Source organism: Octopus sinensis, linkage group LG3, assembly GCF_006345805.1.
Source record: "Octopus sinensis linkage group LG3, ASM634580v1, whole genome shotgun sequence".
Taxonomy (NCBI): Eukaryota; Metazoa; Mollusca; class Cephalopoda; order Octopoda; family Octopodidae; genus Octopus; species Octopus sinensis.
This window is the reverse complement of record NC_042999.1, coordinates 117,150,937-117,177,532: the sequence shown is the minus strand read 5'-3', so window position 1 is coordinate 117,177,532 and position 26,596 is coordinate 117,150,937. Positions and strand designations below refer to the sequence as shown.

At 39.2% G+C, this 26,596-nt stretch overlaps 1 protein-coding gene across 1 annotated transcript in view; it reads right to left on the bottom strand.

Moving 5' to 3' along the window:
• The window catches only part of LOC115209747 (hydroxyacyl-coenzyme A dehydrogenase, mitochondrial), a 36,848-nt gene extending 14,524 nt beyond the window's left edge, over positions 1-22,324 (bottom strand). Inside the window, exons 1-4 of the mRNA XM_029778258.2 lie at positions 22,153-22,324; positions 19,379-19,507; positions 17,457-17,614; positions 13,666-13,792 (exon numbers count right to left, since the gene is read on the bottom strand). Coding sequence (XP_029634118.1) covers positions 13,666-13,792; positions 17,457-17,614; positions 19,379-19,507; positions 22,153-22,266 — 528 coding nt within the window. The 5' untranslated portion in view covers positions 22,267-22,324. The remainder of the gene's footprint in view (positions 1-13,665; positions 13,793-17,456; positions 17,615-19,378; positions 19,508-22,152) is intronic.
• Between the last annotated feature and the right edge of the window lie 4,272 nt (positions 22,325-26,596).

Here is a 26,596-nt window from a genome sequence, read left to right as displayed (position 1 = left end):
CTGGCTTCACAGACCCCAGTAGAACCGTTCAACCCATGCTAGCATGGAAAACGGACGCTAAACGATGATGATGATGATGACCACCAACAACAAATTCCATGGAGGGTTGAAAAGTCTATAGAAATTAACATCTAACAGTTGCTGACATGGCTCATGTGTACAGCATGACGCCAGAGTGGAGACGACTTAAGGCATGCTTGAACCTCATCTCCTCACGTGCCTTTGGGGATAAAAGGAAGAGTTTGCCTAAAGTTACCTGAAAGCAAAAGCGTAACACCTCCCACGGAGACTTCACAACCCCTGATATCCTGAAGGGTTTTGTTCAATGTGTCAAAAGCTCCCTCGTGGGCCATTGTACACTCATTCTCACACAATAAGTTGATAGCATTTCAGCACTTGCTTATATTGCAGGTAGGTGTTTCTGACTTAGTTAAATTGAGGGGCAACTTAAAGGTGGAGTGTGCAGTTCTGCTGCCAGGCAGCAAAGTTGCAGCAATCCTTGAAGATGCGACCACAACCGCAATGCTCTTTTACATCCTGATCTTCACTAGGATGAGCTTCATTAGAAAGATTTTGCCTCTACTAACTGGAGCATCAAGAAAAAACAAAGCACCTTTCCTGTGGCGCACATGATCAGTCACAATACTATAAACATACTGTTGATCAGGAAGAAGCTTTAGTTCAGTTTCTAGGATGAAATTGGCAAGGGCAACAGTGTCATAGGACGTCTCTCGCAAAATAGCTGTAGAAAGTAAATTTGACTCTGAACGCAGCGGTTTAGGCAGACTGTATGAGGGCAAGTCATTCCCACTGAGTGATGCGACTGTATTTTCAATGTCAATCAAGGCTTGATTGTATACCTCATTGCTTATACTTTCTATCCTACGAAAAAGCAACTTCGCCTGATGTATGAAGTCCTCCGATAAGTCATCTTTAAATTTTGAGCCACAAAGAGAAAGGGTTGTTCAGTTCACAAATTTGCAGCTTACAGCAAATAGAGCTCCTAGATGCTTAGGTGTCTGGGATGCAACAGCTTCAAATAACGTAGCCTCCCACTACGCATCATCTTCCAGCAAACTGCACTTGAGGCATGCTTCCCTGTAAGTACTGCAAACTGAGCCATCAACAGTCCTTAAGTCATCAAACGACTGAGGCCCACATACCTCATGTAATAGAAGGTGAAGATAAAAGCGTTCATGTTGGCTCGGATGCACCGTGTAAATTCTCCTAAGACAGCTGTGAAACTTTACACCAGGTTGCCAATCAACTGGCTGGCCTGACTTTCTGCACACCCATTGTTGCTTAGTCCATGTGTAGTAGGACGGAACCTGGGGATAAAGCAGAGTTTTTGCAAAAGGGTCATTCCGGCACAGAGCGAAGAATGCAGTGAGACTAGTTTGTCAAGGCTCTTCAACCATTCTGGCAGCAATCGCATTGGTAAAGTACACCTTTTGACTGTTCTCCAGGTGAACTGCAAGTTGCTTGATGGGTGGGTGCCTTTGGTATATTGGAAAACCAAAAATACACCAGAAGGCCTTGTTACTGCTAATATAATGGCCAACTTGGTATTGTATGACCATGTCACGGCAGTTTTCCAGCTGTAGACTGAACATAGTGGCATCTGAGCTCTATATTTACAGATATACTTGATGGACTTGACAGAATGGCAACACTCCACATTGATGTAGGCACCAAACGTCTTCGAAAGAAGCAGTGAATATGGTACAACCCATCTGTTGTCAACCTCATGTTGTCCAATTTTCATGGTAAAGCCACCATCTGCAGGTTGGCACCTCAACGCCAGTTTGCGTTTCCTTCAGAAATATTTTTGGAAACTTCTTGCAGCAGATATTGTTGCTCAAGCAAGGGGAGCCTAAATTGAATCCGTGTCCACATGGCCCATGGATCATGGTTGCCTTAACTATTAACTGTCAGTAGATGGGTTTGATATCTCGGCAGAGATAATCTTGTCAATATCGTCGGGAGGTATTTTTATGGAGAGCCAGATTAGAATGTGAGTATGTGATAGGCCTTTCTTTTACCATTCAACAGTAAACATATCACATCTAATGGGGTCAAATATTTGTCCTCCCTTAAGAAGTTCCATTAGTTTGATAAGCTTCAATCAGAAGACTTGCACTAGGAGGTCATGACAGTCTTTCGCATGCTGGCCTGGAAAAATTCATTGTGCTTCTGTAGTTCAGTTTCAGTCTTCTGGTCATCTGCTGAGTACCACGATGCCATGGGTCAAACTACAAATGTGTACCAAGTTTGGTTGAAATCGGACGACTTTGTGAAAAAAATCGATAATTATCAATCGAGTTTTTGCGAAAACTGAACATTAATGAAAGCAGTTGTTATGACTAAAACATGCCTTGGAACATACCAAATGCATGTCTGAAATTTCAATCAAATCAGTTAGGTGGAACTCTAGTTATAAACCTTCAAACTTGCATGCACACTCACAGACAATTTTTGCTAGTGTGTGTGTGTGTATATATACACACATACACACAATGGGCTTCTTTCAGTTTCTGTCTACTAAATTCACTCATGTGCATGTGTGTATGCACACTTTTTTGTTTGTTTCTGTATCTTTCAACATATAGACAGAGCAAAACAGACTTTAAAAAAGAAATTTACTTTGAACAATTTATGAAGGGCTGTGCATGATTAAAACATAGTTTTACCAGCAGTGAAGCGACAGGTAACAATCTGGTTAATAAATAAAATACAATGTTTTGTATGATTATTTAACCATCACTTTGATTTACCTCATTATTGGGTTATTGTGTGAACCCACATCAGCCCTGGTTGAGCAGTCTGATAAATACACCTTACTACCAAGCTATTGTGTAACTTCAGATCAGTCTTAAACTAACAGAACTACGATCAAAATTATGCACATAGTGATGAGAAAAGCAGGGAGGGGATGCTATAGAGGAACCATTGTTGACTTCATCCTTATGTAGTTTATATACAGCCTGTCAATCTGTTTGATCCGACCGATTTCTAAGCTACATTTAAATGAAGAAAATAAACAGCCATTAATTTTTCATTGTTGCTAAGTTAGCAATGAATACAAAGCAGTGCTCATCAAAGTAGATGGACTGCTAATCTTTTGGCTGGTGACCACTATCAACTGGGTCATCTGCACTTTCCGATAGCTTATCTAGTGGTGAGAGAGTGTGGGGGGGACAAGCTATATCAATGTAAATTTGTGTGAAGGGAAATAACTGCATACTTCACTCTAGTCGAATAAAAAATACAACCGAGATTCTTTCAGTCCAAAATGTTCATAGCTGAAGAAATTTGAACCATGTGTGTATGTGTGTGTGTATGTGCACGCATATGCTGAATTTTAGAATGTGACATGAAACTTTTTAAACCCAAGTCCTGTGATTATTTTTCAGTTAGAGTAGAAAATAAATATCTAAATAAAATTCTTTTAAGTGTTGCTTTATCTGTTTCACTCAAACACAATTCATATAAGCTAATAATTAGCTCAATGTGATGACTCAATCTGTCAGAAATAGCAACCAAGTCTTTCTCAAATTATACATTTTCATCTTTAAAATGGAAGGTTACATTGAACAATGTAGTTCTAGATACACTATGTTTCAAAAAAGATCAGGCTTACCATAACTAGAATACCTTTAATCGTTAGTCTATTTAATCAAGGACATCTTCAGTCTAAACAACATCAGTGTCGAAATAAATTAATTAAAATGCTTAGTTAAATTATTTACTTCTTCACTCAACCATTAACTTCTTTTTGAAAACAATGCTGACAAAGATCTTTTACTAGGAAAGAGACAAAATTGGAAATTGGTGTGTTTTACTGATTCTAAGAACTCAGTTTTTGCTTTGACACAGATCATGAGAAAGGCCTAAAACAATATTGCTATGTGTCACTTATGTGGTGATTTTACAGAATCATAAGAGCATTGGATAAAAAACCTCAGTAAAATTTTTCCCAGCTCTCTGTACCCTTGAGCTGAAATCCCATTAGTTGATATCAACTGTTATGTTTCAACTGTTCCAGTAAGTACAGGAGACAACTCTGGACATGTTTCAGTATTATACTGAACTTACCAGCCAAACACTTACACACCAAAGTTGTAGTAAACAATTAACAAAGCAAATATTCAATAGTGTCTTTCATCTTTCGGAATTCATCTAAGAAAGGTACCAATCTGGGAACTGTTAGAGCATCAGATGGTAAGCCTTATAGTATCTGTTCCAGCTTTTGCATTCTGACAGCAGCACCTACAACAACACTGGTAAACAAGCTATATCAGCATTGCTTTTCTCAACACCATCAGCAGCCTAGTAACAGGAAACTTGTATGTATGAACAACTGTTAATCTTCCATGAGAAACCTGGTACACACTTGTGCAGGAATCCATAATCAGCTGGAGAGGTGTTCTTTAATCCTAATGAAACACCACTTCAAAAGAAGTTACAAATAGATTAAGGTCTTTTTGTTTAACCCTTTAGCATTCAGATTATTCTATCAAACGTTATGTCTATTTATTCATATTGTTTTGAATTCATCAACATCATCGTCGTTTCACGTCCGCTTTCCATGCTAGCATGGGTTGGACGATTTTGACTGAGGGCTGGTGAACCAGATAGCTGCACCAGGCTCCAATCTTGAATTAATTATGGATTATCTTATAGCTTCAAAATTTTCATAATGTGATTGCTTACTTTTAGAACATTGTAGGGTAAGTGTGAGAGGCTGGATCTGGCTAGTTTGAACATAAAATGCATCGAATATTTTGGCTGGATATGGCCAGTTTGAATACTAAATGATTAAATAGAATTTTAAGCTACATATCTGTAACTTTAATTTCACCAGCCAAGGAGGATATGTAAACATCAAAGTTACTTCCCTTATTCCTCATATTACCTTATATAAGAAAACAAAGTTAAGAGTTAGTAAGAATTCAGTATTATTCACAAGGTTGTAGAGTGAATTTAAACTTCTCTAAATCAGAATTATGTGAAGGTACATGGCTTAGTGGTTAGGGTATTCAGCTCATGGTTACCAGGTCGTGGGTTTGATACCCAGTGGCATATTTCACACTGTTCCAGTCCACTCAGCTGGCAAAAGTGAGTTGCCTCGTAATTAAAAGGACCAGACTTGTCACATTCTGTATCACACTGAATCTCCCTGAGAACTACATTAAGGGTATGCATTTTCTGTGGAGCACTCAGCCACCTGAACTTTCATTCTGGATCAACTGGGACATTGTGCTCCAATGTCTGTAGCACTTATATATAAGATAACACTTTATTTACAGCAAAATGACAGTTGTGCAGTAAATATATCAGTCAGACTATTTAATGTGTGACACATTAGACATCTGAAGTACAATAAAATGTTTCAGGGGAGAATATTTTGTTAATGACTAATATTATATTTGCACTTTTCCCCATAAGTAAAAAAGACAACTCTGATTAAGATTCAGTATTATACTGAACTCATCAGAGACATTTAGCCACATACATACACACCAACATTGTAATAGACAAATCACTACGTAAATATAAAGATATGTGTGTTTGTTGATAAAAAAAACAATACAACTGTTCAGAAATTAAATAATCCAAGGACACACTCGGCATCATAAACAGCAGGTGAGTGAGTGTTGGCATATTTAATGCATAATACCTGGAACAGTAAAATTATAAAGGTACAATAATATTTATGTGGCTGTATGGTCAGAAGTTTGCTTTCCAACCAGAAATAGTTTACCAGAAATATGGAAAAATAATATTAGTTGTCATTAACCATTTTTTTCTTAATGTTTCCTATATTAACCCTTTCGTAACTGTATTTATTTTGGGATGCTCTGTGTTTCTTTCAATTACTTTAAATATAACAAAGAATTTAGTAAAATTACTTGATTATCATTATGCTAGTGTTAGGAACATAAATTGTGACTAAGGTTTGGTGGAAGATTTTAATTCAAAACTTATGAAAACAAGACATTTGTACTCAGAGCCAGAGCCGGTTTCAGCAGGGCTGGTAACAAAAGGGTTAAATACACTCTCATCCACTTATTCATCAACCAAGTGGCGTTTCAAAATATCATTCTAGCATATCAGCAATCAAAATTTATCTCCCTTTATACAAAAGAACTAAATGGAGTCTAATGATTTTCCACGTCAAGTGCAGTCATCAAAAAATAATCAGCACTTACTGAATTTAAAAGAATATCTCTCCACAATTTACTCACAGTATAGGTCATATATATATATATATATATATACATATATATAATGTAATTGATTATCCCTGTCCCCCTAAAATTGGTGGCCCTGAGCCAAAATTAGAAGCAATTATTATTATTATTATCATTATTTTCATTATTATTATTATTATTATTATTATTATTATTATTATTATTATTAAGGCAGTGAGATGGTGGAATCATTAGCAGGTTGGGCGAAATGCTTAGCAGAATTTTGTCTGTCACTATGTTCTGAGTTCAAATTCCATTGAGGTTGACTTTGCCTTTCATCCTTTTGGGGTGTCAGTAAAATAAGTACCAGTTGAACACTGGGGGGGGGGGGTTGATGTAATCAATTCATGCCCTCCACCAAAATTGCTGCCCTTGTGGCAAAATTTTAAACCATTATTATTATTATTATATTATTATTATTAAGGTGCCGACCTGAGAGATTTGTTAGCATGCCAGACAAAATGCTCACTGGTATTTCGTCTGCAGCTACATTCTGAATTCAAACTCTATCAAGGTCAGCATTGCCTTTCATTCTTTCAGGGTCGATAAATTAAGTACCAGTGAAACACTGGGCTCAATGCAATCGACTAGACCCTCCTCCCAAATTTCAGGCCTTGTGCCTTTAGTAGAAAGGATTGTTATTATTATTTTATCATTTCATGCTGGGCAATATGCTTAACAGCATTTTGTCCATCTTACATTCTGAGTTCAAATTCCACCAAAGTCAACTTTGCCTTTCATCCTTGGGGTTAATGAAATAAGTACCCAAATGAGTACTAGTATCGATGTGATAAACTAGTCCACTCCCACCAAATTTCAGGCCTTGTGCCTATAATAGAAAGGATTATTATTATTGTTATATTACCCTTTACTTTCAATGCTGGGACAAATAAGAATGCTGCAGTTTCTAAAATTCAAAACTTTAAAGTGACCATATTTAAATTGAATTAAAACCTTGTATCAATATTTTACATAAGAACACCAAACCTAAAATTAATAGTGACTAAATCCCACCAGATTCTTATCCCCAAAATTTATCAAAACACACGTAACAGTGTAATTCCATGGAAATGTAAAATTCAAAAGGGTTAAGATACTGTACTACAGATACTAATGAAAAAAAAGAAGCATGTTTAAACACTATTAGCAATGGTAAACTTATTTTCTTACATCCTGGACAAACCTACAAAGCAATAGGTATCACTCTAATGATATATCATCATCATCATCATCGTTTAACATCCGTTTTCCGCGCTAGCACGGGTTGGACGGTTTCGACCGGGGTCTGGGAAGCCAGGGGCTGCCCCAGGCTCCAGTCTGGTCTGGCAGTGTTTCTACAGCTGGATGCCCTTCCTAACGCCAACCACTCCGCGAGTGTAGTGGGTGCTTTTTACGTGCCACCTGCACAGGTGCCAGAGGGGTCTGGCATCGGCCACGGTTGGTTGGTGCTTTTTATGTGCCACCTGCACAGAAGCCAGTCGGGGCGGTGCTGGCATCGGCCACGTTCGGATGGTGCTCTTTATGTGGGGGGGGGCAGAAATATAGAGGAGCACCAGTGGGGAGGGGTGTTCAGAGAAACGATGACAGGTTCTAGACAAGTAGAACGTAGGATATCACGAGAGGGGTAATGCATGGTGAAATAGCGTATTGAAGGGGGGGGTTCGAAGAGTAGACACCTATAATGGTGGTGGGAGAAGCGACATCCGGTATAGATGGAGCAAAAATATAGAGATATCCGGTATAAGTGGTGGGGGTGGGCAGGGCGGGTGCACCGCGAATACGCGAAGGTTGATAGACGAGAGAGCGAGGACTTGGACGGGCAAAATTAATAAAGGGACGGTGGAGAAATGGAGAAATTATCGGCACATAATGATGAGAGGAATTAGGGAATACTTAATGATGAGAGGACTTAGGGAATGCTTAAGCGTATTAGTAATTAGTAAGTAGATAAAATAGATAGATAGATAAAAACATGTTTTGAGTGTAGTATGATTGGTCGAGAAGTGAAAATAAGTTTTCAACTTATCTGTACTCAGGATATAGCTGCTAGGTGAATGAGATAGAGCACGTGTGGGGTGGCCTTTTAAGTATAAGTTGACCGGAAGGGGAATTTTTGGACAAGGCGGAAGTGTACTAAAGAAACAGACTTCAAGATGGCAAAGGTTGATCTCCGAGTGTGGTTGTTGCCAGTGCTGCTGGACTGGATCCTTTGCAGGTGGCATGTAAAAAGCACCATTTGAGCGTGGTCGATGCCAGTACGCCTGACTGACCCTCGTGCCGGTGGCACATAAATGCACCCACTACACTCTCGGAGTGGTTGGCATTAAGAAGGGCATCCAGCTGTAGAAACTTTGTCAGATTAGATTGGAGCCTAGTGCAGCCTTCTGGCTCACCAGACCTCAGTCAAACCGTCCAACCCATGCTGGCATGAAAAAACGGACGTTAAATGATGATGATGATGATGATGATATATTTGAAAGTCTTTGTGAAAAATTACTTAATATATTTTTAGTATAAAATGGATATTTAAAAAGAATTTTTTTTTTTTTAAAGTAGTAAAATCTTTTATCAGGATGTTACTAACCTATTTTGGAAAAATTTTTTTCCCTATTGTATGAGCGCTTTCGATAAACTTTTTCAAACATACATGCTTTTAGTTAATGTATGAAAGAGGAATATATATATCTTTTCCCCACCCTGTTAGGAGGCACAAGCACTTACACTCATGATGGTAACATCTGCGTACCAAAATCAATCACAAGGCTTCGGTTGGCCTGAGGCTATAGCAGAAGACACTTACTCAAGATGCCACACAGTGGGACAGAACCCTAAACCATGTGGCTGGAAGGCAAGCTTCCTAATAATATATGTATATATATATATATATATACGGGTTGGATGGTTCGACCGGGGTCTGGGAAGCCATGAGCGTTAGGAAGGGCATCCAGCTGTAGAAACACTGCCAGATCAGACTGGAGCCTGGCGCAGCATCCTGGCTTCACAGGAGCTGGTTGAACTGTCCAACCCATGCTAGCATGGAAAACGGACGTTAAACGATGATGATGATGATGTATATATGTGTGTGTGTGTGTATGTATGTGTGTATATATATATATATATATATAAAATATTATTAGAGACAAAACCACTATTTTGCAAAACAAACAAGGAAAGACTTAATCAATACATAAAATTTTAATAAATAGTCAAAAAAACCGCCACTACAATTGTTTCTTGTCTTGATCGACAATCTTCAGGTGGACTTCCAATTTACAAGTCAGTTTCAAATTTCATAATTTGAAACTGGAAGTCCACCTGAAGATTGTCGATCAAGACAAGAAACAATTGTAGTGGCGGTTTTTTTGACTATTTATTAAAATTTTATGTATTGATTAAGTCTTTCCTTGTTTGTTTTGCAAAATAGTGGTTTTGTCTCTAATAATATTTTATAATATTTTACTATAAAATTGGATTTAATCCTAAATCTGATTTTTTCCCTGTAAATTTGGATTTATTCCCTAATATTTATTATATATATATATATATATATATATATATATAAATAGTCAGTATAAAGGGAGGTAATGATCTATAAACAAACTCCCCTACCTTCCTGCAAATATTTCAAATGAGAATAAACAGGTAATAGAATAATTAGAATAACAAGCACACATACAGAGAGAGAGGGGGGAGAGGGAGGACGAGAGAGAGAGTGATGGCAAAGCTGATGTTGGAGTACAAGTGTTTGAGAAGGCTGCAACACATCTCTTTCACAGAACAAGGCAAACAACTTTGTCATGCAACAAGTAACTAAGTGTGCAACCAAACACAAAACACTTTAATACAATGAAATGTTCAAAGCTCACCTGCTATGGTCGTGTATCCTAACACAACACCCAGGCCAAAAACCATTCACTTAAGCTCAATTCACAGAGCGTGAAGAAGAGATTTTTAAAAATTATCTTTGTCTGGCAACGTCAAGTAATGGACAAACCTCAACATCACAGCTCTTCTACAGGTGACAGTCACCAGCAACCAGTGGTATTTGCTGACTGCCAAAGTATTTAGAGTGTCATCCCAATGACTAGATATACCAGTCAGAGAGTAATGATGGTGATGATGATGTTGACCATCATCTTCATCATCACAATCACCACCTTCGCCACTACCACCATCATCATCATCATTTAATGTCAGTCTTCCATGCTGGAATGGGCTGGACAGTTAGAGAGGAGCTGGTAAGCTAGAGAGCTGCACCAGGCTCTATTGTCTGCTTTGGCTTGGATTCTAAGGTTGGATACCCTTCCTAATGCTAATTACTTTACAGTGTGCTGGGTGCCTTTTACATGGCACCAGTACAAGCAAGGTTGCAAAATAAAAACCTGTCAGCTTGAAGAGGGAGTGGTACCATGAGAAGAGGTTAGAGAATACTAGAGATAGAGATGGGTGCATTACTATAGAGGAGATGCTTGGTTAACCCAGTATGAAAAGAAAGGAGTGGAAGGGGAGATAGGGTTACAGAAAAAGATAGAGAAAGACAGCCAGAGTGAGAAAGAAAGAGAGAGAGAGAGAAATAGATGGTATTGGAGATGCAGTTGGAGGGGAATATAAATGGAACATAACAGGGGGTGGGGATATAAATGGGTTAGAGGGGAATGTTTCATCAGTATATGAGGAGAAATGTTTAGAGATGGATAAGTGATGGTGAGAGAAATTGGAGTGGTTAGGTGGATATGGTAGATATGTGCAGACAGGTATGTGAGGGAGACACACAAAGCCTGAAATTTTAGTGGGAAGGGTTAGACAGTTACATCAACCCTGGTTCTCAACTGGCACTTATTTAATCAACCCTGAAAAGATGAACAGCAAAATCAACCTCAGTAGCATTTGAACTCAGAACATAGAACCAGGCTGCTAATCGTTTTGTCCAATATGCTAAAAATTGTGCCAGCTTGCTGCCTAAATAATAATAGCAATCCTTTCTACAATAGGCACATGGCCTGAAATTATGTGGAGAGTGGGCTTCTTGATTATATTGATTTTATATTTATTTTATTGATCCCAAAAGAATGGAAGGCAAAGTTGACCTCAGCAGAATTTGAAGTCAGAATGTAAAACCAGAAGAAATAATGCCACTAAACATTTCGTCCAATGTGCTAATGATGCTCTCACCTTGCCACCTTAATAACAATGATATCAATAATAATGATGTGTATGTGTGTGTGTGTGTGTATAGACCCAGAAAGACATGGGATGAGATAGCAAAGCATGACCTTCGAACAATGGGCCTCACAGAAGCAATGACAGGAGACTGAGACCTTTGGAAATATGCTGTGATTGAGAAAACTCAGCAACTAAAGTGAGATTGCAGCCATGGCCGATGCCAGTGTTGCATGTTCGGCGCATTTAAGAGTACCCTTGATGCATCAGGTGATATGATATGCTTGAGAAGACCTGTAGAGTCAAATAAAACCAAAACCATAGCTGTGGTCAGTGCCTGCCGATTGGCTCCCATTCTGGTAGCATATAAAAAGCACCATCCAAACATGCCAATACCAGTACCTGCTGACTGGCTACTATGCCGGTAGCATGTAAAAAGCACTATCCAAACATGATTGATGCCAAGACCACTTGACTGGCTCCCGTGCTGGTGGCATGTAAAAAGCATCATCCAAACATGGCCAATGCCAGTCCCTCCTGACTGGCTCCTGTCCAGGTGGCATGTAAAAAACACTCTCCAAACACGATCAATGCCAAGCCCACCTGACTGGCTCCTGTGCTGGTGGCACATAAAAAGCACCCACTACACTCTCAGAGTGGTTTGTATTAGGAAGGGCATCCAGCTGTAGAAACATTACCAGATCAGATTGGAGCCTGGTGCAGCTGCTGGCTATCCAGACCTCAGTCAAACCGTCCAACCCATGCCAGCATGGAAAACGGACGTTAAACGATGATGATGATGATCACACACATATATGTGGGTGTATTTATGTATTTACATTTTAGCTATATTCACTGTTGATTATAGGGTTTAAACTTCTTTGATACTTCTTGTTAGTTTTTCCACTTAATTGCTATGTTACAGCATTTAAGACCAAAGGAGGCTTTTTTCAAGAAAGTTATCTGAAGGTGTATAAAGGAATGGTCATCTAGAAAGGACTTGTTTAATTGTAACTGTTTGAGTGACCCTATTTATCATTGTCATTATTATCTTACGTATGTTGTTTCCATGCTGACATGGATGAGTTGCACTGTCCCAGTCCTTTGTCATCTGGCACACACAGCAACAGGGAAAACAGCCAATCGTTGTCATTAGCATCATCATCATCATCATTTCATCCAACCACTTTATAACATTGAACAGGTACACTGTCTCATGCCAACTATAAAGTCATTATCTGTGACAAGACTCACCTGCATTCTGAATCAGCTTTTATTCAGAGTTACAGAATAAAAATAATTAATTACAATAATTTCAGTGTTTGTTAGTTTATTTAATTACACTGTCATAATCAACTGGAAGCTTTTTATAGAAATATTTATAAATTTTTATTCTAATAAATTGAAGCTTGCTTCCCAACCACATGGTTCCAGGTTCAGTCCCATTGCGTGGCACCTTGGGCAAGTGTCTTCTACTATAGCTCCAAGACAACCAAAGCCTTGTGAGTGGATTTGGTAGATGCAAACTGAAAGAAGCCAGTCGTGTGTGTGTGTGTGTGTGTGTGTGTGTGTGTGTGTATCTATGTGTATGAGTCTTTTTGTCTGTCTTTTTGTCCCCCAATCAGCATTTGATAACTGATGTTGGGTGTGATTACGTCCCTGCAACTTGGCAGTTCAGCAGAAGAAATTGATAGAATAAGTACTGGGCTTAAAGAATAAGTTCTGGGGCTGATTTTTTAAACTAAAAACCCTTCAAGGCAGTGCTCCAGCATGGACGCAGTCAAATGACTGAAACAAGTAAAAGAATAAAAGAATAATATATAATACATCAGGCCCTTACACCTTTTCTAGCAATTTATTTTACGAGCTGACCGGTATGTTTTGAAGTGCTTAAAAGAAGGTTTAATCTCAGAGCAGCTATGATTATGCAGATCTATGATCAAAAGCACTTTAGCAATGACCATCGAGTGTGATGTTATAACTAGCAGGTCACGCAACCCTCTAGTAACTCCATCTCACATTGGTTTGCGGTAAGGTAAGGATTGTCTCCCTTAGTAATTCATTACTAATACTGCAGTACTTTCTAACTTTTGTTTTGTTAATGGCAGCATCTCTCTTAAAGTGAACGTTTTCCTGATCCAGAAATTCCTCCAATTGGTTGGCTGAAAAACATTCTTGTACATAAAGACTATCAGCCAAACTAATCAAATTAAAGATTTTAAAAGATACAAAACATCTAGTCAGAACTTACCTCAAGAAGTTTCATCATTGGAACAGGATTAAAGAAATGCAATCCACCAAAGCGATCCTGTCTTTTAGTTGTAGCAGAAATATCTTTGATAGGAAGAGACGATGTATTACTGGTAAATATCACATTCCTGCAAGAGATATGTAAATTGCCATCTTGATGTTGTTGATAAGAAACTATACAGTAAATATGTATATCTGAGCATGAAAAAAGTCAGACATTTAAATCCTTAGGTATAGTTAATTTCTTATACAAGACACACCTAAAATTAAACATCACACAGGATATTTGACTCTAAACATTATGTATATCTTTTAATCCAACAGTATCTTAATTGGACATGAGCAATATTGTCTTTTCAGTCATAATGATAAAAAACAGTTCATAGTCATAGCAAGAAGTTTTCTCTTATAGTGCTTACTTCCCAAACTTTGTGATACAACCCAGGTTTTCTTATTAAACTCTTCATGAGAACAACATACCGCTAAAACTCATTCTCTCACCTTGACCTTGATTTCCCCTCACAAAACATTAATCTGCAACTGTTCAAATGAAATAACTATCTCCATCTCCCAATTTAAAAGTAGCTGTAAAAAGCCTTTCTTCTACAGACTAACAGATAAAAGGAAAATTTCTGAACTACACTGAATGATATGATAATTATATCTACTAAGCATATAATCATTAAGCTAACATTCCTAGTCACACCTTTGATAACCCAAAGGTCAAGTTACTTAGCATATTACCTACAGTTGTTTTTAACACATTCTTCGAACATTCTGATAAAATCATCATGATCATCATCATCGTTGTTTAACGTCCGCTTTCCATGCTGGCATGGGTCGGACAGTTTGACTGAGGACTGGCAAGCCAGAAGTCTGCACCAGGCTTCAATCTGATCTGGCAAAGTTTCTACAGCTGGATGCCCTTCCTAATGCCAACCACTCCAAAAGTGTAGTGGGTGCCTTTACGTACCACTGACACGAAGGCCAGTCAGGTGGTACTGGCAACAACCATGCTCAAAAGGTGCTTTTTACATGCCACCTGCATGGGAGCCAGTCTGGCAGCACTGGCAATGATCACGTTCGAATGTTGTTTTTCATGTGCCACTGGCACATGTACCAGTAAGGCGACACTGGCAACAATCACGCTCGAATGGTGCTTTTTACGTGCCACCGGCACGGGAGCCAGTCAGCACCCTGGCAACGATCATGCTCGGATGGTGCTTTTAACGTTTTACTGGCACAAGTGCCAATCAGGCAGTACTGTCATCAGCCATGTCAGAGATTTTGATTTCACTTGCCTCAACAGGTCTTCATAAGCAAAGTTTATTGTCCAATGAATGAAGGGTACTCATAAGTGGGCTGGTTATACACCACTGGCACAGGCTATGGGTTATGGTCTCACTTGGCTCGTCGGGTCTTCTCAAGCACAGTATATCTCCAAAGGTCTCAGTCACTAGTCATTGCCTTGGTGAGGCCCAATGTTCAAAGGTCATGCTTCACCACCTCATCCCAGGTCTTCCTGGTCTACCTCTTCCACAGTTTCCCTCAACTGCTAGGATGTGACACTTTTTCATACAGCTGTTCTCATCCATTCGCAACACATGACCATACCAGCGCAGTCGTCTCTCTTGCACACCACATCTGATACTAAGTCCAACTTTTCTCTCAGGGCGCTTACACTCTGTCATTTATGCACACTGACATTACACATCCAATGGAGCTGGATGTGTTATGTCATTCTGTGTAATGTGCAATGTGTAATGTGAAGCTGGCTTCATTCCTTGCAAGCTTACACATGTCCTCAGCAGTTACGGCCCATGTTTTACTGCCATGTAGCATGGCTGTTCGTACACATGCGTCATATAGTCTACCTTTTACTCTGAGTAAAAGGCCCTTTGTCATCAGCAGAGGTAGGAGCTCTCTGAACTAGGCTATTCTTATTCTAGCAGCAACACTTTCAGGACAACTGACTTGGTCACCTAGGTAATGGAAGCTATCAACTACTTGTAGTTTTTCTCCCTGGAATGTGACTGTTCTTTTTAATTAGTAAATTTGTAAAGACAAGTGAAATCTTACCCATTAAGCATTTAAGCAATCTAAAAAAATAGTATCTGACAATATACATACTACTATTACCCTTTTTAATAGTTGTGGCTAACTAATTATCATCAGAGATTTAAATCACACTGTAGCTATTGTGTTGTACTCTTGGGCAAGGTACATAACTTTGTTTCCCTCAGCTTGTACAGCTGACAACAGGTTTAGAGCAGAGAAATATTTCAGTTCATATCAGACTATCATCAGTATGGTACAGTGTGAAGTTTCCTTTCTTTGTCTCTTCTACCACTATTATAAAGCTTCTGAACTACTAAGTTACATCCACCCTTCACTCTGGACCAGGACTGTCTCAACACAATTATCGCCCTAGAACTCTTACTTGCTTAACTAACATGTATGCGCCATTGCATACAGAGGTTAGCACTGGGTTCCTAGAAAGAACTGCTAAGTGAGATATAGCAAGAGTGAAAATCCTCCAGAGCAACAATGTACTAAGGCACTAGTTTTATACTTTAACATGGCACTGCTCTGGAACACCTGCCATTCTCACTATGTTTCACTTTGCAGTTCTTTTCTTGCCCATACTTTTCTGCAAGCATTCACCAATAGATCTAACTGAACATCAACTGCACTAATCTCACCAGCCTATGAGAGCATGCAAAGGTCATGATTATAAGCATTTCTTCTCTGACTAACATATATGTGTATGTGCATGTTGTGTTTGTGCCCCACTACAACTTGACAACTGGTGTTGGTTTGTTTATGTCACCTTAACTCAGCAGTTCAGTGAAAGAGACCTATAGAATAAGTACCAAACTTAGTAAGTACTGTTATCAATTTGTTCAACTAAAACTTTTAAAGTGGTGCCCGAGCACAGTTACAGTCCAATAACTGAAACAGGTAAAAGAAAGATAAGATATATATATATATATATATATATATATATATATATATATCATCATCATCGTTTAACGTCCGCTTTCCGCGCTAGCACGGGTTGGACGGTTCAACCGGGGTCTGGGAAGCCAGGAGGCTGCACCAGGCTCCAGTCTGATCTGGCAGAGTTTCTACGGCTGGATGCCCTTCCTAACGCCAACCACTCCGCGAGTGTAGTGGGTGCTTTTTACGTGCCACCTGCACAGGTGCCAGGGTGGGTCTGGCATCGGTCACGATCGGTTTGAGCTTTTAACATGCCAGCGGCACGGAAGCCAGCCAGGGCGGCGCTGGCATCGGCCACGTTCGGATGGTGCTTTTTGGGGGTGCAGGTAATATAGGGAAGCACCAGTGGGGAGGGTTGGGGTAAGGAGGAACGATGACAGCTAGGGTTGATGCAGGTTCGTAGGAAATAAAACGTAGGACATCACGAGTGGGGGAGGGGACTGGAAGGAGATAGCCGGTTGAGGCAGTGACAGATTCAACAGGAAGAAACGTAGTATAGGTGGGGCGGTTGATGAGCTGCGGTGCTAGCTGCTTGTCTTGGTGGTGGTGGGGGGGTAATACACAGTGAAAGCATGTGAGGAGGAGGGGTAGGAGGGAGAGACACACATAATGGTGGTGGGGGAGGGCATATATATATATATATATATATATATATATATATATAGGAACAGATTTTACTTGAACCTTCATGGTTAGGAGCTTCACAGCAATATGAAACTAATTTGAGAAAAATGGATGTAAAGAAATCAAAAAAGAATATAAATGAAAGTAAAAAACTGAAACACAACTTACTGTGGTGCTGCTGCATCGAGTTCTGCAAACAGTTTCTGCTTGATGCCAATATTTTCTATAATAGCCTCAATAACAAGATCCGTATCTTTCATAACAGGAATAGGATTTGTGTGAGTGCTGATACGAGACATGATGTCTGATATAAACTTCTTGCCACCCTGCAAAAGATTTGTTTTGTTTATTTTAATTACCTTCTCTTATTGATTTATGAAAAATCTTTGCATTAATAATTTTTTTTTTATCAATTTATAAAAATTTATAAATTGATCAAATATAGGAGTCAAATAATTATGTATTATCATTATATATATATATATATATATATATATATATATATATATATATATTCAGTTATGAATTAGAAGCAGTGCTAGTGTCATAAATATTATTGACCACACACAATGTATTTGTTTTGCTTGTTCACTGGCATGCTGCAATTTAGCGTAGTGGGGATGACACCCTCAAAGAACTGGGTATTAAAACACCTGAGTCATAGAATGGGATAAGGGCAAGTTGTAAGGGAGTCATCCCCACTGCACTAAACTGCAGCATGCTGGTGAACAAGTGAAAGACATATGTTGAGTATGTGCATTCAATAATATACATATGAGGGAGAATCAAAAATTATACACAAAAGTAAGGGATAAACAAGTATGTCATTTTTCTATATAGTCTCCCTCCTTTTTGATGCACTTAGTCCAGTGGTTCGCAGGCTTGCATATTCACTCCAAGAAGGTTTTCGACTGGTCGTGCAACCATTTATGCACCACTTTCTTCACATTTTCATCCGTAGGAAATCAACGACCTCATAAACTATCTTTGAGCAATCCAAAGATATGATAATTGAAAGGGGTGAGATCTGGGCTGTAGACAGGGTGTTCCAGCCCCTCAAAACCCAATTGATTGATGGTTTCAATGGTCTGGGTGGCCGTGCATTGTGATGCAACAAGAAAAATTTCTTTGACAATAAGCTTCGGAGTTTGGTGCAAATTGCTGGCTTCGGTTTGTTGGCCAGCAAAGCATTGTATCTTGCACAGTTGATCGTACACCCCTTCTCCAGGTAGTCTGCCAGTATAGGCCTTTTGAGTCCCAAAAAAAGGGTCAGCATCACCTTTCCCAAGGAAGACCAAGTCTTGAATTTCTTTGTCACTGGCAAGCCAAGGTGTTTACTCTTTTGGATTATATCTAATAATGATGGGCCCAGGTTTCATCTCCTGTGACTATTCTGCTCAAAAATTACTCACCCTCATTGTTGTAGCAATCGAGTAAACACTGGCAGACTTCAAGATGTTTGCACTAGAGTTCCGTAGTAAGCTCTCTTGGCACCCATTTTGCCCAGATTTTATGGCAACTGAGCTTATCATGGATGATTTGATAGGCAGAACCATGACTAATCTGCAGAGAAAAAGCTACCTCATTGGTGTTAACTCGCCAGTTCACCATTACCAGCTTGCTGAACCTTCTCATCAGTGGTAGAGCTTGCAGAAAATAAATGACAGCCAACAGACCAGATTCAACGTATAGGTGTAACCTCTGCAAACGAGACTGCCACTCTCGCATCGGTCTCTACAGCTACAGGAGGCGTTGCAAAAACTGAATAGACAACTCAACAGAGGGATGACATCATCCATGGTCAGCCATGACCGATGGAGGCCCTAAAGAATACATTATCAACATCATTGCCATCATTATCATGGTCATCATCATCATCAATGACAACTAAATACTATGTACAATCTATGATATTCCAGTTGGCATGATTTCCAAATACCACAAGAGAACTGAGATGAATGGAAGTAAAATATCAGAATTAAAAAAGTACACAATACTTCCTGGTGTTGAAACTTAAGGAAATGACAAAATTAACCAACCAACTAATTAAGCAAATATAATAAACAGATAACTATTACAGCTCTTCTAACCTCAGGGTCATCAGAAAACTTTTTCTTTGCCACTCTGGCCAAGCTCTTTTCGATACCAGCAGTTGATTTAGCAAGCAACTCATCCTTCTGGTCAATGAGGGTAACACTGTGTCCAGTAGTGGCAGCAACCTGAAATTAGAGAAGATAAGGTGAGCTTCTAAAAATTCAATAAAATTTCAAGTATCTAAAAGTTTAGATATAAATTTAAACATGATAAATTAAGAAGGAAATGCGATACATGCAACTATATATGTAACTGACTCTTTACTCTGAAAGTTTGTTGTAGCTGTCTGTCTGTGTGTCTGTATGTATGTATATATGTATGTATGTACGTACGTACATATGTATGTAGGCCGATATTCTGAGGAGAAAGGACTGGACATGGTGGTTAGTGCAGGGTCAGAGCATTTGGATGCATCAAGGGTAATAAAAAAGGTAGAGAGATGGGTAGGTTGGGGTTGCTTGTGTGGTGGTGTGGTACAAGACCAATCAGTTTTGAGGAACAGATACCATTATGGTAGTGATAAAAAAAACTTGTTTCTTTCAGTTTCCATTTACCAAATCCACTCACAAGGCTTTGGTCATCCCAAGGCTATAGAAAACACTTAGTGAGGGTGTTATACAGCGGAACTAAACACAAAATCATGTAAATGAGAAACAAATTTCTTAACTGCATAGCCATGGCTTGCACCTCTTAATTATGCCACTAGGCTGAGGAAACCTGGTGTAGCACATGGAATTGCCAGTTCCTGTCATGCCATTCAACCCATGCAGGCATGGAAAATGGACGTTAAATGTTGATGACGATGATGATGATGATATATATTTATATATCTTAGCTGCAATTATATAAAATGCACCTCCTTCTGACAAGCACTAGTATTATAGTTTCTTTTATTTTCCTTCACATGAATTATGTTGACTTATTCTCTTCCCTCACTTGTATTAAGGAATCAAAGTACAACATTCACAGGAAGCAGTTTTAATTTTTGTGCCATGTTTTATATCTTTTTTATTAGCTACAGAATAGTAGTGTGGGGCATATGAAGAAATTATTTTCTACTTCTTTTAAGTTTGTGTGATTGCTGTCAAACCTATGATTACACACCAATCCAAGTACTAAATTCATAATTTCTACAAAACCTACATCAGAATATCAAACAATCCAACACTGTCAAACTATTATAAAATGCACTTTATATTTTTTGTGTTATTTTTTTTAAAGTCATGCTCACTTTCTGGATTTACATTATGTTATCAAAGTGGTAGTGTCTGGAAAGAATTAATAGGAAGTTATTGAACAAGCTACTATGAAAAATTCTGCCTATCGTAATGCAATAATAATGGGGTTCTTTTCATAAATTAAAACGACACAAGACTCCAAGTTTACAGAAGAGAAAATATGACAGAATCGATCCGAGTAAAGTATCAGGACTTGTCAATGAATCATTTCTTCCAGCCTGTGGCATTTGAGACATTTGGAGGGGCAGCACAGCAAACAGTGAAGTTATTGTCATCGTTGGTGAGTCGCCTTACTGAGGTGACAGGTGCTTGGCTGTTCCAACATCTTAGCTTTGTCAACGACCGCAGCAATGCCACAAGCACGTTTGTTTCCTTCAGTAGGTTCCATTGAACTTTGTCGTATGTGACCTGTTGAAGCACTTAGTATCGAATTGATGTTTTTTTTTTCTTTTTCATTCACCTTCTTTCCCTGCCCCTTTGTTTTTTACTTCACTCAAGTGTGTATTTCTTTCAGTTTGGGATTTGTATTTTAAAATGATTTTGTATTATACATGTATCATATTCAGACATGTTATTATTAAATTAGCTAAACTGTAGTTAAATAAAGGGTGAAACGATTTTAGATTATTTTTTTTTAATGCAGCACATATATAAACCTAGAGGTGACGAAAGACGGGCTATTTAAGAAAGATTTGTGCAGAATTGTTCGAGCACCAGAGAAAATCGTTTGTAGTATTTCCTCCAGCTTTTTACATTCCAACTTCAAATCCCACTTAAGTTAACTTTGTCTTTCGTCCTTCTAGGGTCAATAAAAATAAAGTACCAGTCTGCTGCTGGGATCGATAGTATTGATTAACTCATTCCTTTCAAAACTGTTGCATTTGTGCCTAAATCAGAAACCTATATTTTTACTGTTGTTGTTGTTAGAAATTTTATGATATTTAACGAAACTGATAAACTATTTCTATCTCTTACAACAAGCCTTTTACTTGGGGATCGAATCGAAGGTGATTTTATGTAGTTGCTTCACTGCTGAAAATCACCCTCAAATCACACACAATTATTTAAAGTGTGTGTGTGTCCGTTAAGACAGACAGAACTGTACAAGAACGAGGGGCGAGACCGTCTGTGTGCATGTGTGTTAAAACTCATGCACGTTTAAGAAGCGTTAACTTGTGTACACAGCGACAAAACAACAATATATAATTAACTAGCCCTGATGAGTTCAAGAGAGAGGATTTCCATTATTGAGAAAATATGCACATTAAGGATCAGAATTCAGCAACCTACTATCGACGAAGAATCCTTTACTAGTTACAACCTATTTACAACTTGGCGAGCGATTGACAATACATATAGTTGTTAATAGATGCCGAAAGCGAAGTAGAGATCCGCTTAAGCTTTCAACGTGTTAAAACTCTTATTACTGTATTATAAATATAATAAACAAAATCTTTGTTGGGTGAAGAACAAATGCCACAACCTTCATAACGGGAATTTCTGACCTCCAAAAATATATTTTGTAAACATACCTGTGCAATTCCACTTCCCATCAACCCTCCGCCAATTACAGTTACATGTTTAATGCGGTTCATAGTAGATAGGCTTAGGCTTCGAGCCTGGATTCTGCAGATGTTGGAAAGCATGCTGTACCGCTGAGTGACGGAGTCGTAATAGATATCGCAGTGACAGCCAAGGTAGATAACTCTAATCTACTAAGGGTAAACAACATGTCAAAAAGTAGGCTTTTCTTTTAAATTAGATTATATCTAACTGGAACACAAAGACTCTCAAAGTCAGTATCCTGTTCTCTCTCTCCCTCTCCCTCTCATGTCTGTACGCGAGCACTTAAAAACATTACTGTATAAAATATATTTGAATTGTTTACTCCCAAAATTTTCCAGTCTTGTATCTTCTTTATAATGCTTGATATGAATAAAGTTATCGGAAACCCACACTTATCTAAAGGAAAAAAAAGATGGACTAATTATATTATGCCCAAAGCTAGGGTTGCTAGACGTCCCTTATATACGGGACATGTCCCATATTTGATAATTTTGTCCCGTCCGTACTGACCTTTCAGGGACACCCCAAACGTCCTGTATTTAGTTCATTTTCAAATTTCCTAATAAAGATCTAGTTTTACTACCTTCTTACGGTTCTTAGTTGTAATTTTATAAGTAAATTCTTGTTGCATATTCTCTTGATGAAAATAACCTAAATGTAACGAGGAAACTAGTGTCGCCAAAAGTTTACACAAAACTGATGTTTCCAACTTGATACTGTTTACAAAGTGTGTTGTTACTAATCGCCACGGCCCACTATCTTTCTAATTTAAAAACTAATCCATCCGTCCCTAGATGCCAAAACGTAAGTGTAAACGTAAGTGTAAACGTAAGTGTAAACGTAAGTGATGAATATTCCAGCGAATGACCGTTTATCAAACAGAGCACAAGCTGTTTTGAAGCAAACTGTGGTCTATGTGATTGCACTTTCAGTATTGAACATAGCAAGAAGTCAGATATCAAGCAACACATAGAAACAGCAAAACACTAAAGTAGTATTGCCTCTACTTCAAAAGAAGCTGGTAAAATAACAAACTTCTTAATCAAGTATTTTCCTGGTATTTTCCAGAAGAGAGCCATCAGTGGAAGAGTAAGGTTAGCTGCAGCTGCACACATCTTTACCAAACCAATAATGGTACCAACTCTGACCAGGTGGTATTGAGGAACTAGAACTACGAAGACAGCTATTACTGTGATCATTACTATAAATAGAAGACTTTGCAATCTTATCTAGATGAAACTGAGAGGAGAGCACCTATATCTGCAGGCAGCCATCTGAGTTCAAAGAGCCACCAACTTTTGGACCGTGTGTTAGACAAGCAGGTGCATCGGCCATGACCTATGCCACAGTTGATTCTGGTGAAGAGACTTCCACGATTTGATCTGTGGTTTGTTCAACTGAATCAGTGCCTTTAGTGGAAGTTAAAATAATTTGAGTGTTGGTAAGAAGTCATTGCAGGAAAATCTCTTCCTGTTGGGTATTGTCTCTGAGGGAGCAACACATTCAACAGAGAAGCTGAGTGGCTTCCTGTTCCCAAGTTCTTTTGCAATAAAGTGGAGCAGCATTTTCTGTGGAAATATAAAGCTCTTTACATTTTAGTCCCAGCAAACTTTTAAAATGAAACTTTATGAGCTCTATTTCCAAGGTTTGGTGGGGTGATTATCAAGTTGGGGACCTATTGTGTAGATGAACTGGCAGTATTTTCATGCATTGTGTGAAAACATTCTTCTTTTATTATATGCATGTCAATATAGAGGTATTTATGTGTGTGAGGCAGGCTTGCTTCTAGTGAAAAGAAATTCAATGTATGAACTGAAATGAAAGAATTCTGTACACTCTCTTTTTAATAATCATTACGGAGCACCACAGATTAATCGAATTACACCAACAAAAAAACGTTTTGTTGCTAAGGTAAAAAAATTACCAAACAATAAAATTGTATACCTGAACTTTCCACTTGAAATTTGCCAGATTTCATGCCACACATAGAGAATTTTTGTCAATGAAACACAAGTTCTAGTTTCTGGTTGTATTTTTTTTTCAGATAACAATTTCATAAATCCATACAACATTGATGTACCTTGTTGGAGCAGAAATATCAAATAAAATATGGAAACTATATTTTGTCATCCATATATCTTAATTCATGACATAAATAAAGTAGTCTTAATATTATCACTAGCAAATATCTTGCAGGTGATTAGTTTTTATTTTTATATAAAAACATTTTTAGAAAAATAATTTACTCTCAGACTTTTGACCAGAACCAGATATATACATATACACATGCACACAACACACACACACACACACACACACACACATATATATATATATATATATATATATATATATATGCACACTTGTATATATATATATATGTGTATGTGTGTGTATGTATACATATATGGATATATATGTATGTATCTCTCTCTCTCTCTATCTCTCTCTTTCTCTCTCCATATATCATCTTCATCATCGTTTAACGTCCGTTCTCCATGCTAGCATGGGTTGGACGGTTCGACCGGGGATCTGGGAAGCCAGAAGGCTGCACCAGGCTCCGGTCTTATCTGGCAATGTTTCTACAGCTGGATGCCCTTCCTAACGCCAACCACTCCATGAGTGTAGTGGGTGCGTTTTACGTGCCACCTGCACTGGTGCCAGGCGAGGCTGGCATCGGCCATGGTCGGATTGGTGCATTTTACGTGCCACCTGCACGGAAGCCAGTCGAGGTGGCACTGGCTTCGGCCACGATTCGGATGGTGCTTTTTACGTGCCACCGACACGGAAGCCAGTCGAGGTGGCGCTGGCATCGGCCATGATTCGGATAGTGCTTTTTACGTATCTCCAATCTAGGGGTCCTGGCATCTGCCGGGTGCCAGTCATAGGATTGGTTCAATTTCGATTCCGATTTCACTTGCCCCAACAGGTCTTCGCAAGCAAAGGGGGGTTGGCATAGGTGCCTGTCGTCGGATGAGGTTTGATATCGACTTCGCTTGCCTCAACAGGTCTTTGTGTGTCCAAGGGAGGAAAGGCATGCATAAGTGGGCTGGACTCACTTGTCCTGCCTGGTCTTTTCACGCACAGCATATTTCCAAAGGTCTCGGTCGCTGGTCATTTCCTCAGTGAGACCTAAAGTTCGAAGGTCGTGCTTCACCACCTCGTCCCAAGTTTTCCTGGGTCTACCTCTTCCACGGCTTCCCTCCACTGCTAGGGATTGGCACTTTTTCACACACCTATCTTCATCCATTCTCGCCACATGACCATACCAGCGCAATCGTCTCTCTTGCACACCACAACTGATGCTCCTTAGGTCCAACATTTCTCTCAGGGTACTAACGCTCTGTCGAGCATGCACACTGACATTACACATCCATCGGAGCATACTAGCTTCATTTCTCGTGAGCTTACGCATGTCCTCAGCAGTCACGGCCCATGTTTCACTGCCATGTAGCATGGCTGTTCGTACACATGCATCATACAGTCTGCCTTTTACTCTGAGCAAGAGGCCTTTAGTCACCAGCAGAGGTAAGAGCTCCCTAAACTTTGCCCAGGCTATTCTTACTCTAGCCGTTACACTTTCAGCACACCCACCCCCACTACTGACTTGGTCACCAAGATAACGGAAGCTATCAACTACTTCTAGTTTTTTCCCCTGGAAAGTGACGGAAGTTGTTTTCTGCAGATTTTCAGAGGTTAATGCTCCCGAGCATCTGCCACATACAAAAACCATCTTCCTAGTTAGCCTTCCTTTGACATTGCTGCACCTCTTATGTGTCCATAGCTTACACTTGGTGCATCTTATAGAGTTTCTACCTACACCTTTTCTACAGATCGAGCAGGGCCATCTACTTGAAGGCGTTTGTGATTTGTCTACCTTCCTACTTATTACGACTTTGGTTTTAGCTAGATTGACTCTAAGGCCCTTCGATTCTAAACCTTGCTTCCACACCTGAAACTTCTCCTCTAGTTCTGATAGTGACTCAGCAATTAGAGCAAGGTCATCAGCATAGAGGAGCTCCCAGGGGCATCCTGTCTTGAATTCCTCCGTTATTGCCTGGAGGACTATGATAAATAGGAGGGGGCTGAGGACTGAGCCTTGGTGGACCCCTACCTCTACCCAGAATTCTTCACTGTACTCGTTGCCAACCCTCACCTTACTAGCAGCGTCCCTGTACATGGCTCGCACAGCTCTCACTAACCATTCATCTATCCCTAGTTTCCTCATTGACCACCAGATGAGGGATCGGGGGACCCTGGCGAAGGCTTTCTCCATGTCAACAAAAGCCAGGTACAGGGGCTTATCTTTGGCTAGGTATTTCTCCTGCAGCTGCCTTACCAGGAATATAGCATCAGTGGTACTTTTCCCTGGCACGAACCCAAACTGCATCTCATCTAAACTAACTCTCT